Consider the following 12,606-nt stretch of genomic DNA (forward strand, 5'->3'; position numbering starts at 1 on the left):
TTGGACTTGATGACGTCATAGGCCCCTTCCAATTCTACTATTCTATGATTTATACACAGGCAAAATTTATGAAGTAATGCAGACCTGCATAACACATTTAAAGCACATCCAACTCACATTTAAAGCACATGACTTCCCCCAAAGGATCCTGGGAAGTGTAGTTTCCCACTCACAGTTATGTCCCACCACCCTTAACAAACTACAGTTCCCATGATTCTGTGATTCATGTGCTTCAAATGTATGTTGATTGAGCTTTAAATGCATGGCGTGGATCTGCCTTAGTATGCTGTGCATTCATTAATGAATTGAAAAGAACAATTTTAAAAGATACTTTTCAAAACAGGGCTGAAGCTCAGTGGTAGGGCACATGCTTTGCATGCAAAGGTCCAAAATTCAATCTCTGAAAGAGACTATTGCTTGAAATCCTGGACAGCCAATGCTAGTCCATGTTATCAGTACTGTGCTAGATGGCATCAAATGACCTGAGTCGTTATAAGGCAGATTCCTTTGTTCCTAAAAGAGGAAAGAAAACCAAGGGCCACAGTGACTCTGGAAAATGGAGGACATGGAATAATGGACTCAAGCTGCAGGAAGCCAGATTTCGTCTGAACATCAGGAAAAACTTCCTAACTGTTAGAGCCATAAGGCAATGGGATCAATTACCTAGAGAGGTAGTGGGCTCTCTGACACTGGAGGCATTCAAGAGGCAGCTGGACAGCCATCTGTCGGGAATGCTTTGATTTGGATTCCTGCATTGAGCCCGGGGTTGGACTTGATGGCCTTATAGGCCCCTTCCAACTCTACTATTCTGATTCTATGATTTACTCAGGGTAAAGATTTAGGATTGTATTCAAGTAGCCTTTACTCAGAGAAAACCCACTGAAAATAATGGACCTAAGTTAGTCATTGCCATTAAAAAGCTCAAATCTCTCCATATGTGTTGGAAGCATCTTCAAAACATGTCCGTATGATATGTGGTAGAATTATGTTTTTTAGGCAGAAAACTGAAAATGGGGCTGAAAATATCTGTTTTGAAGCTAGTTTTTTCTTATTAAAGCTTTATTAATTTACTTATGCATTATAATTATATTAATGATTACATAAAGTAGTCCTGTTTTTGCTTTTGCTTTTAATTAAAGCTGAGTAACACAGTGAGTGTGTGCAAGTGCCTTTTAAAATTAATTATAAAACTGGGAGCTTTAGTTTCATCTATCTGAGATTTAACTGGTTCTTTGGGAGGGAAAGTAGAATGCCTTAAAATTTCATGCCAATATGATGGAAAACACAGATACTGAAAGCAGCAGAACAGTGTAGTTTCACACTGAAACAAATGGGAAGCCTGTAGGATGTGTACTTTATACCTCTAAAATTAGAATTCTTCATCTGTTTGCAACTTGTCAGGTCTAATGCCTTAAAGGAGTAGTTGAATGCCTGAAAATTTCATGAGATCTGCATGGAAAACACCAAAAATTATAGAGAACAGGAAATTGGCACCTTCTTTCACTGAAACCAATAGTAAATAAAAATGGTCAGATGTTATAAATAAATAAATAAGTTTTATTTTTTAGTCGCCTATCTGTCCGAGCTAACGGACACTCTAGGCGACGTACAACAATATAAAATACATATACAAGTTAAAAACCACAATCATCCATTCATCTAAAACATCCTTCAATTAATAAATCATAAAAACTAATCCCCCCCAGAAATCCTATAGGCCTGCCTGAATAGCCAGGCCTTTAAGGCTTGGCGAAAACCCATCAGGGAGGAGGCATGTCGAAGATCAAAAGGAAGCAAGTTCCAGAGGATGGGGGCCACAATCGAAAATGCCCTCTCTCTGGTCCACACCAGCCTAGCTGTTTTGACTGGTGGGACAGAGAGAAGGTCTTGTGAGGCTGATCTTGTCTGGCGGAATAATTGGTGATATTGGAGGCGTTCCTTCAGATAAACTGGGCCGAAACCGTATAGGGTTTTAAAGGTCAACACCAACACCTTGAATTGGGCCCGGTAAACAACTGGTAACCAGTGTAGGTCTACCAACACTGGAGTAATATGATCCCGGCGGCGGCTATGCTTAATCAAGCGTGCTGCCGCATTCTGTACCAGCTGCAATTTCTGGACCGTTTTCAAGGGTAACCCCACGTAGAGCACATTACAGTAGTCTAAGCGAGAGGAGACCAGGGCATGTATCACTCGTGGGAGCAGATGCACAGGAAGGTAGGGTCGCAGCCTCCGTATCAGATGCAATTGATACCAAGCTGCCCGGCTCACTGCCGAAACCTGAGCCTCCATGGACAGCTGGGAGTCAAGAATGACCTCTAGGCTGCGGACCTGGTCCTTCAGGGGTAATCTCACCCCATTAAGCACCAAGTCTATGTCTCCCAACCTTCTCTTGTCACCCACAAGCAACACCTCGGTCTTGTCGGGGTTTAGTTTCAGCCTGTTCTCTCCCATCCATCCACTTACGGACTCCAGGCACTTGGACAAGGTATTCACAGCCAACTCTGGTGAGGACTTAAATGAGAGATAGAGCTGAGTGTCATCCGCATATTGGTGACACTGCAGCCCAAAACTCCTGATGATGGCTCCCAGCGGTTTCACATAGATGTTGAATAGCATGGGGGAGAGGATAGAACCCTGTGGCACTCTGCAATTGAGAGGCCAAGGGTCTGAAACCTCATCCCCCAATGCCACCCATTGATGCCTGTCTGAGAGATAGGAACGGAACCACCGTAAAACAGTGCCCCCTATTCCTAATCCCTCCAGGCGATTTAAGAGGATACTGTGGTCAACGGTATCGAAAGCCGCTGAGAGATCCAGGAGGACGAGGAAGGTATATTCTCCCCTATCCAACGCCCTCCTCATATCATCCACCAGAGCGACCAAGGCTGTTTCAGTTCCATGTCCAGTCCTGAAGCCCGATTGGAATGGATCTAAATAGAAATAAATGAACTATTTCCGAACAAGTAGCTAAAAAAACATAATAAAATGAAAGAAAAATTTAACAAACAGCAGCAAAATCTTAGAAACTCCTGTTCACAATACCTCCAAAATGTGGCAGTTTTGACTCAGTTTTTCAGTTTTTTGCCTATAAACAACAACAAAGAATTTATTACAAATCAGAAGGACATGTTTTGTAGCTTGTGTGAACAGCCTTCTCAGCAGAGGCAATACCATAAAAGCAATCAGTTAGATATCAAAATAATGAGTTTTATTCTTTTTCTAACACTGGCTGTGTGGATGACATTATCACACGGAGAGCGGCACCGTGGATATCCTTCTACTGCAGAGGAATATGAGTCAAATTAAATCAAGTTATATATAAGTGATTTCATGTTTGTATGCACTTTCTTTCCCCAGCAATCAAGACGAGTTGAAAGTGGCTCACAACAATGACAAAAAACAACAACTCTTCCTAGTACAAAAATAGAAGTACAATAAGTGGATCAAAACAATATAAAGCAGCAAAATAGAAAATGTGTCATAGTGTGTAAATGTTGGCACAAGTTAACCTCACAGCAAAAGGCAAAAAAAAACAACCAATCAAGCCTGTGGTGACTAAAATCTGTAGGAGAGGGGAAACCCTGTGACCCTGGCATACAATATTCACTCCTCTTCTGTCTCTCACCCAGGGAAGCAAGATGTGCGACAACAGGCTCTCACCCTGGGGTGTAGAGAAAATTTCCATTCTCACTCTCCTAGTGTCCCCACCAGCAGTTAATATACATCCTGTACAACTCCACACTGTTACATAAGAGCCTAGCTTCAAAAACCAAACATAGGTCAACAAAATAAAACTCACAAAGGAGTGAACACCCCAAAAATGTCAATTCCTTTTGGGGTTGACCCATCAAGGTGAACCTGCCAAACCATGTGAACTGGATGTTTTATACCAGTCCTGTTAAGAGTGACAACTACCCAGTCTCCTCATTGTCTTCCCAATGAGCTGATCTTTGCTGCCGGTGTTTCTCAGCTAGGCCAGCATGATTACCAGGAGCTGGGTGGGGAGGTTGCACCCCCACTCCTGGTTCCTCTCTACCTTCTTGCTAGCCAGCCTCCACATTCCTAGCATGGGAGACACTGTGTGAGCAGGTTATTTTGTAGCTCCAGTTAATAACGTTGCCTCAAAATTACAGATGCTCTCCAATTAAAATAGGTACTGTATTAATATATTTTTGTCATGGATACTAGCTAGAAGTGTTCATGACTCTTGTGAAATTGCATTCTATTTGGAGATTGCAAGAGCAGTATAGAAACAAAGAGTTGGGAAAACCGCACTGCCTTAGTTTTAAAATATTAAGAATCAAGTGTTTTGAAAATGCAGTTTCCTGGCTGCTAGCCACTTAGATCCTGTACAGCTTATGAGTATCAACTACACTTTTACTTCATAACAAAATACACATCTGGAATGGGGCAGTCTTCTACAAATCTTTCATGAGTTCAGTCACTGGCAGATTTGATGTAGTTAAGAACTGAGTATTTACAATAAAACTATACTGCAATACCAATATAGATAATGTTTGTAAATAAGTGCAATTTCTCAGTGACAAGACAATTGGGCAGCCTGTTCCAGATGTAAACAGGTCCAGAATTATGAGAAAGAACAGATGTTTGTAGAAGCAGAGTTGGAAAAAACTTAGTAAAATCTGGAGAAAGTTGTAATATGTTACACAAAAACAAAAGTAATTCTAAGTAAGGAGACCACAAAGAATGTCCTGTGTATAAAACTAAGTTTTAATGAAGTATAAAGCCACATAGCCTGCCCTGCACCCCTAGCTTGGCCCACTGCCACTGCAGAGGATGCTGTCCCCATTGCAAGTGTTGAAATAAGATTCAGCTCCCAGTCTAGTCAGTTTTTGTATGTGGAACAAGGGAAGGTGCCATCTTGACCCTCGCCCCAGGCAGCCAAACATCTTGGGCTGGCCCTGTCTACACTGAGTTCAGGTTCACTTCACACGTGACATTTTTAGTTGTCCACCTAAAATGTATTTTATTCATTTTTCCTCCACCATTACCCAAAAGGCCCACAGGGTAGTTGTAAACTGCCCAGAGAGCTTCGGCTATGGGGTGGCATACAAATGCAATAAATAAATAAATAAATACTGAGCTCATGAATGCAAATGCTTCATTTCAAAGATGCATGGAAAAGTACCCTAACCCTAGATGATATTCTGGTTTATAGCACAACTTTTGAAGACCACAGGACCACAGTGAGCATGCTCGCAAGGTTGTCCAAAGGTTTCAGAAACATGGAATTAAACTGAAAAATGAAAAATGAAACTTGTTTAAAAGGAGGAGGTGGACCCAGCTGGCTATCCATATTTTAAAAAGAAAAACCCTGCCTTGATAGGCAAGTCAAGGAAGATCGCTCAATGGTTAAATTACTGTCGACAACATATTACTGATTTTTAAAAGTTAGCTAGGCCATATTGTTGTCTATTCAACCCAAACGCGTGCCAGTTATTAACTGATGGTGCTAAAAGACAAAGGAAATTGTGTGGTAAACAGGGACAACCATTTTCTCCCCATCCAATTAACTGGACTGAAGAGCATCAGGCAACCTTAGAAAAATGGCTTGTTTACTTTGACACAACCTCCAATTGACTTTGTGTGTTGACTTGAGAGGGTCGATAAAACGCAGTACATACTTTCAGCAGGGATTGTTGTTCCTGATTCTTCTTCAGCTGTAGCTGGCTTGGTAGAAATTAGCCCAACTACAAGAATTAATGGCACTAAAATGACCACTTTGCTTGCGCAAGCCTTCAGCATCTCGTTAGTTGAGTCTTCCTTTTTCACTGGGGAAAACAGGAATTCAGAGAGCAACATTATGGACAACAACAAGATATCAAAGTGCATTACTTGGATGGGTGATGAGAGATTCATATTTCTGGCGATCTCAATGGGAAACCACATCTTTTTATCTACAAAATAGGTACAGCAGCATCAAAATTCTCTACTAATTCCCTACCCGTTAACTAAGTCCTATCTCCAGCCACATCCATGTAATTATAAACAAATTAATAACTAATGCAGGGCTAGCCACATACCAAAGTTTCTTAGCAGAAATATGATACCATTATTTTTGCTAGCCGTATATTAGTTATTACTTTGTATACAGTTGCATGGATGTGGCCTGTGATGAGGGTTCAGATCATCTCTGAAGATCTTGTTACAGGTGGGCAAATTATTACTCGAGATGCTATGAGGCTCCAAGTTCTACAAACTTCAGTGTACACTCTTTTTACTTGAGCTGTTAGATTTCACAGGTACAAATAAAGCATCACACAGCTGAAAATGTGTTATAGCATTGCACAAAGCTGTTTCATGTACAGAAACAGGTGGGATTGAGGACATCATCTCTGCTGCAGACCAACCTAACTGTTTTCAGCCAGCAGTACCACCTGCAGCCATGAACATCTGTATGTCTAATATTTACTTCTAACATTTTAGAATGAAATTGTGACAGGCACATAACATAATAAAATACCACTGTGGTAACTCAGACAACCCCAAATGCTATAACATCCAAGATATCTGAGCAATTATAATCTATAAACCCAGAACATCAACAGTGTGCTACTATTTATTTGTTTATTTCTTAATGCATTTGTCCTCCCCTTTCCTCATAGTTGCTCAAGCTAGCAAATTCAAACCATAATTTAACAATTATCAGTTACAAAACATTAAAAGAATACATGTTTTTATGTTCCCGGGGCTATTGGAAATGTCATTATTTATTACACCAGCTAATCATCTGAAATCGTTGCAAACTTTCAAAGATTATAAGGATATTTAAGCACAGATGTTCAAAGCAAAATAATATGAAATAAGGAGATGGAATATCTGGCCATAGGTCCACACAGTCATAAGCCATGAAGAGGTGCTGTGAGGGGACTCAGCATCGATGCAGGATGAAGATGCTCATTGAATATGCACAGAGGGCAATGCTGGAATTTTCCCATTTTATATTTAGAAAGCCAATTAAAAACTATGCAGTTAAAACAACTGCACAGGGCAGCTCTTCAATATCTGGCATCTAAACTAAAGCACTGCACTAAACAAGCTGTTCTGCACATGACTGTCAGTGGTACAGATACCAATTTGCAAATGCGCTAAAGAATACCTATTTTGCAATCCCCAAATAAAATTACTTAATGCAAACATTTCCAATAATTTCATTTTTTTTTTTTAAAAAAATTGACTGAGAATCTGTCTCTTGCTGATATGTTACGTTTTAGTCTTTGCTATAATTATCTGCAGAAGCAGGAATAACCCCTACAGTATTTGTTAGTGATGACTGCTGCCTAGATGTGACTTCAGCTTCAGGGAAGTCTTTATTGTATAGCATGAAGGAAAACACTCCCACTGCTCCAGTAAAGAAAATGTTCTCTGTATTTTCCCAAAGAAGCTTTTAATTGTTTGGTCTCAGCTCCAGACCAGCTTATCACAAGAGCTCAAGCAAGGAAATATGGAAAGAGGAAATCACCTGTTTCAAACCAGTTACTTTTCAGTTTTATTTATTTATTTATTTTGCACAGCAAGTAATATCTATTTGTACAGCATAATTCAATTGCAAATGACAGCTGATGATAAACCAGTGTGTGGCCTCTTTTCAGCTTTATAAAAAGGAAAAAATCATTCCAACAAATCAACAAATCTTAAAATAGAAGTACCTGATCTCTCACTTGCCTTTGTGATGATGTCTTTGAATGGCTGCAGCAAACTGCTAGAGAGCACCTCTGAGCATGTGCACTGCCTCTCTTTATCCTTCCCTGAAAGAAATGAGAATCTGCCATGGCAACGGTGCAGAGCACTCCACTAAAGGAGCAGCTTAAAGAACAATGGATTTGGTTTCCCTGCTTTGTTATGAATGGTACTACTTTAAAGAGGGAAGCCACACCCCACTGAAAAAGTAGATAACCATAATTTAATCCCAAAGCCATAGTACTGTAATATCTATCCAGGCCCAACTAAATGTCACAAAGTCATGAACAAGTTTTCCAGTTCTCCAGAACTCTTGTTCAGCATCTTGCCTGATTAAAATAAAAATGGGCAGGGGGAGAGTATATAAGGATTACATTTTATCCTTAGGTCTACCGTTCTTGATTGTACAAGACGCCATTTAGCCACAATTGGAATAGCCTCAAATTTAGCTATCTTTCCTTGCCATTAGTCTCTTAACCAAACCTAATCTCCAGAATGCTTTCTATAAAGTTACAATCCCAACTGCTGGACATGAATGATCAGAAGATTCAGCACTTGTAAAAGCATCCTTATAAACTATAAAACAATCCCATGAATTTCATGCAGTTTCCACATTGGCTGTCTGATCCTTTCCCCAATGCATACATGCAATTCAGTACAGAGACAGAAATATATTTATAAATTCACATGTAGAAAGGTTTATGCTAATATACATACATGATCAAATTATGGATTGAATAATTTAAAAAACACTAATTTTTAATTACTAGGAAAAAAACTATTTTTTATTTTATTATAAGATTTCTTACCTGCCCTTCACCATAAGGTCCAATGGTGGGTTATAATAATGTAATACACAGTTATAAAGAGCAATATCACCATTCTAGCCAGAACAGAGCAGCATACAGAGCAGAAGTTATATGAGAGAATGTCCGTCAATCTCTTCTTCAGAATTCTTTTTAATAACATAAAAAAACTAATAAATGGTAGTATTATAAAGACATTATAAGGTGTTCTTATTGCCCTGGAGGCTTCTTTGTATCTTGGGCAAGATACATTGTACTAGGCTGGTACAATCCTATGCTCCATTTATACCAGTTTGCATATTGAAGGTGCACCAGTGTAGGGATTTCCTTGAACCAATATATCTCCAGAATGACACTGGTGTAGAGGCAAAAAATTAGCAGCATCAAAGGTGTGTCAGGAGATGAACAGGACTTACAGTGCAATCGTAAACATCAGAGGTACATCTAGCACTTTCACAGTTTTCATCACATACAGAAGGCATATCTCTTTGGCCTTTAACACGTGAGATGCACAGTTTTAGAACCCACCTTATTCTTGTGATTGTAATGTGTTTTAAAATTATTTTTAATGTTGTATTTTAAATTGCTGTGATCCATCCTGGGACCTTAGGGTGAAGGACAGATAATAAATCAAATTAATAACAACAACAACAACAACAATAACAATCTACTCAGAAATACATTTTATTCAGTTGGCTTACTCCCAGCTAATTGGGGTTAGGATCGGTTTTAGGCTGCAATCCAATATACACTTACCTGGGAATAATAGTACAGTGGGGAGTAGAGCCTGGCTGGGAGTCCAGAGTCTGTGAGTTCAAATCCCCGCTCGTGTCTCCTGGGTGTCAAGGGCCAGCTAAAGATCACCCCACAGGGAGTGGCTCAGGGGTTACGTGTCCTGCCACCTGTGCAGCCGTGGGCAAGCTGCATAGTCCCATGGAGCCCAGTTGCCCCCCAGCTGGCAGTTGCGGACAAGGAAGGGGCTGGCTTGTGCAGCTGTGGCAAGCTGAGCAGGCCCTCGCCTGCTGGGGAGGACTAGCCTCGGAGGGAGGCAATGGTAAACCCCCTCTGAATACCGCTTACTATGAAAACCCTATTCGTAGGGTAGAAAAGTTGGGATCGACTTGAAGGCAGTCCATTTCCATTTTTTTTCAAGCCCCATTGAACCTAATGGAGCTTACTTCTGAGTAGACATATACTGATTGCAGCCTTAGTTGTTATCTTAAGCTCTCTCAGACCTTTGCTATATCCCCAGTAACACTGTAATGTTATCCAACAAAAGAGTGTTGCAAAGTTTAAATATCCCCATTAACTCAATGAAGACCTAAATCTCACTGCACCCAACTTTTCCTGTTCCACCCATTCTACTGCCACGACATATAGGACTCTGATTAACTCTGCAGTCAATTGCAGTCCACCCACAATAATACAGAGAATCTGTTACAACCAGTAATAATAATAATAATAATAATAATAATAAAAATTTATTTTTGAGTCGCCTATCTGTCCGAGTTAACGGACACTCTAGGCGACGTACAACAATATAAAACACAGTATACATATCAAGACAACAATATAATCAATCTAAAACCAGCTTCAATTTAATACATAAAAACTCAAATTATAGGCTTGGCAGGTGGCTATTGTTCATGGGGAGGAGGGTTAACCACCCCCATTAAAACATCCAGAGATGGAAGGCTTAAGTAACTGCTTCATCACTGCCCTGCTGGTCCCCTGCTCAAGATATCTATTTCCATGGCTGCTTTTGATCTAAAAAAGGGGGAGGGGAATTCACTCAAATAAATGTCATGTGTAGTTGGGCCTCCCTCCTGTGGGCTTTCTAGCAGATAGGGTGCAGAGAGAAGATGTGATGTTACGAACAGACTCTCTAGCTTCTGCCAGTCCTGTTAGGTGGGGCTGCTTAGAAATGTCTTTCAGGTTTTTATACATGGGTAGCACTTAGGGTTGCCAGGTCAGAAGCATCCCAAACCCTGAAATTTCAGGGGCAGGCCCTAGTGATGCCATTAAGCATGATACATTAAGCATCAACCACAGTTGTGTGGAAGAAAAACTCCTCAAACATTTGATTGTGCTCCAAAGGACAGAGTTTATTAAGAAGGCCAATGATCATTGGGAGATGGGTCACCAAGGACCGTCTCTGCGCAAAATATGCCAAGCAGAGCTTTATCAAGTGATTACATGTCATACAGATGTCACAGCAAAAAGTACATCTTATAACCATGTATAGCAATATCTTCCCTCCTTTATGGGTGGTCACCTTACACATTATCACACTGCCCATCCATGTGCCAGGTTAACTGGTACCCGCCCCAATCCGAAACCTTGTTATTCTAAAGTCCAGCTTGTGCCATCCTAAAAACCAGCTTATACCAGCTGCTCGCAGCTTGACATTTAAACTGACACCCTTTTGTGAAATATTTCCCTGTCTGGCCACAACTTCCCTTTCCTCCTGCTAGCTGGCAGAACACAGTACGTTCTCATTTCCACTTGTGACTGCAAAATGTACCTTAAGATGTGATAGAAAGCCTCCCAGCTCTTATAAGCAGATATAAGCATATTGATTATAGAATCCTCCTTATCAGAAAGGTCAAAGTTCATTTAATATCTTTATGTTCCTATGTATGGTATTGTATTCCCCCTCCTTTTTGTATTTTGCTGAATACATAAAAAAAAGTTCATATAAGAAATAGAGTAAGATCTGTTTTCCACAAAACAAAAAAAGCTAATTTAAGTACACTCACACTAAGGATGCTTCCAGAACATCACTATTTTTTGGTCGATTCAAAGACATACTGACAAATTCAGGTTGTGCAGTTACAGTTGATTGGGAGGTCATGTACAACAAACCTATTTCCCCTAAAGACTGGACTTTTTGCAATAAGGAAAGTGACAGGGGAATGCACTGGAAAGTGTGAGGCACCACTTGCTTTGACACATCATCTAACCTCACCACAAACCAATCAGAATGCTCGTTAAATAACCAACAGTTGTCTAATCTCTCTGCAAAGAAACCAGGATGAATGCTCAATAAATAGGTGGTCTAGAAGTGCCCCACTGCTAAAAGGTTTCAACACCATAGAGACTAAAATACATTTACTATAAAATAAAGAGTTTCATTCCAAAGCCAAGAAGAGTTACCAAAACACACACATGGTGGAGTCATTTTTCCATATAAGATTATATATGAGCAGTATGAGGGGAGGCCCATTGCTGCATCGTCACCTTGTAGTGGTGAGTGGGCTTGTGTGTTCCAATGAACCCTGTGAGCGATGCCATCAGGAGTCATGTACTCCCAGCAGGGTCACCCATGGCGGTAAGGTCAAGGGAGAAGAACCAGACAAAGAATGATCCAAGAAAGTCCTCAACGGCAGAACAGGTGGAGGATAACAATGTGTCCATTACAACGGCTGTGAAGGTGGATGAAGGCAGCAGCAGATAAAAGACTTCCAGTCGTCGTGCTATCCATGCCATTGGATCAAAGCCTTTTTCTGTCAAGACTGTGTGTTGATCATCGTGCGCCAATCTCCCCACATAAAACAAATTCATGCACAAGCGTCTTCCAACCAAACCAAACCAAACCAAAAGTCCCATGGTGATCGGAGAATGGCGTCAGGGGCAGGACTGTGAAGTCTGGAAGCCCCTAGTCATGGACTGGCACATGGGCGGTGGATACAGACTCAGTCGTCCTGGCTCAAGGACTGAGGCAGTTGAGTAGTTTGGCAGCTATATCCACGACTGAGCAGTCCTATTCAGGATCCACTCTGCTCACCCCGTATGGGGAGGGGGCTAGAAAAGGTGCCCTAAACACAGTCTGCCTCATCTCTCTCCCCGACTGGATTACCGGGTCCAGTGGGGTCACCACTTAGCAGTCGCAAAAGACAATTGAACTTCAGAAAGTGGAATATACGGACATTGCTGGACAATACAGATAGTGAACGTCCTGAACGCAGGACTGCCATCATCATGAGGGAGTTGAGAAGTTTTAATATTGAGATAGCAGCACTCCAAGAAACTTGAAGAGCAGGAGAAGGACAACTGAAAGAAGAAAAAAGAGGTTATACCTTCTTCTGGAAAGGAC

The 12,606-nt window shown here is 40.8% G+C and overlaps 1 protein-coding gene across 2 annotated transcripts in view; it reads right to left on the reverse strand.

The window, feature by feature from the left end:
* Positions 1-12,606, reverse strand: part of NICOL1 (NELL2 interacting cell ontogeny regulator 1) — a 60,704-nt gene that overhangs the window by 15,019 nt on the left and 33,079 nt on the right. For both annotated transcript variants that reach the window (XM_061629797.1, XM_061629798.1), the window contains exons 2-3: positions 7,674-7,772; positions 5,649-5,795 (exon numbers count right to left, since the gene is read on the reverse strand). In XM_061629797.1, coding sequence (XP_061485781.1) covers positions 5,649-5,795; positions 7,674-7,772 — 246 coding nt within the window. The remainder of the gene's footprint in view (positions 1-5,648; positions 5,796-7,673; positions 7,773-12,606) is intronic.

The sequence above is a fragment of the Rhineura floridana genome, chromosome 5 (genome assembly GCF_030035675.1).
Source record: "Rhineura floridana isolate rRhiFlo1 chromosome 5, rRhiFlo1.hap2, whole genome shotgun sequence".
Classification (NCBI taxonomy): Eukaryota; Metazoa; Chordata; class Lepidosauria; order Squamata; family Rhineuridae; genus Rhineura; species Rhineura floridana.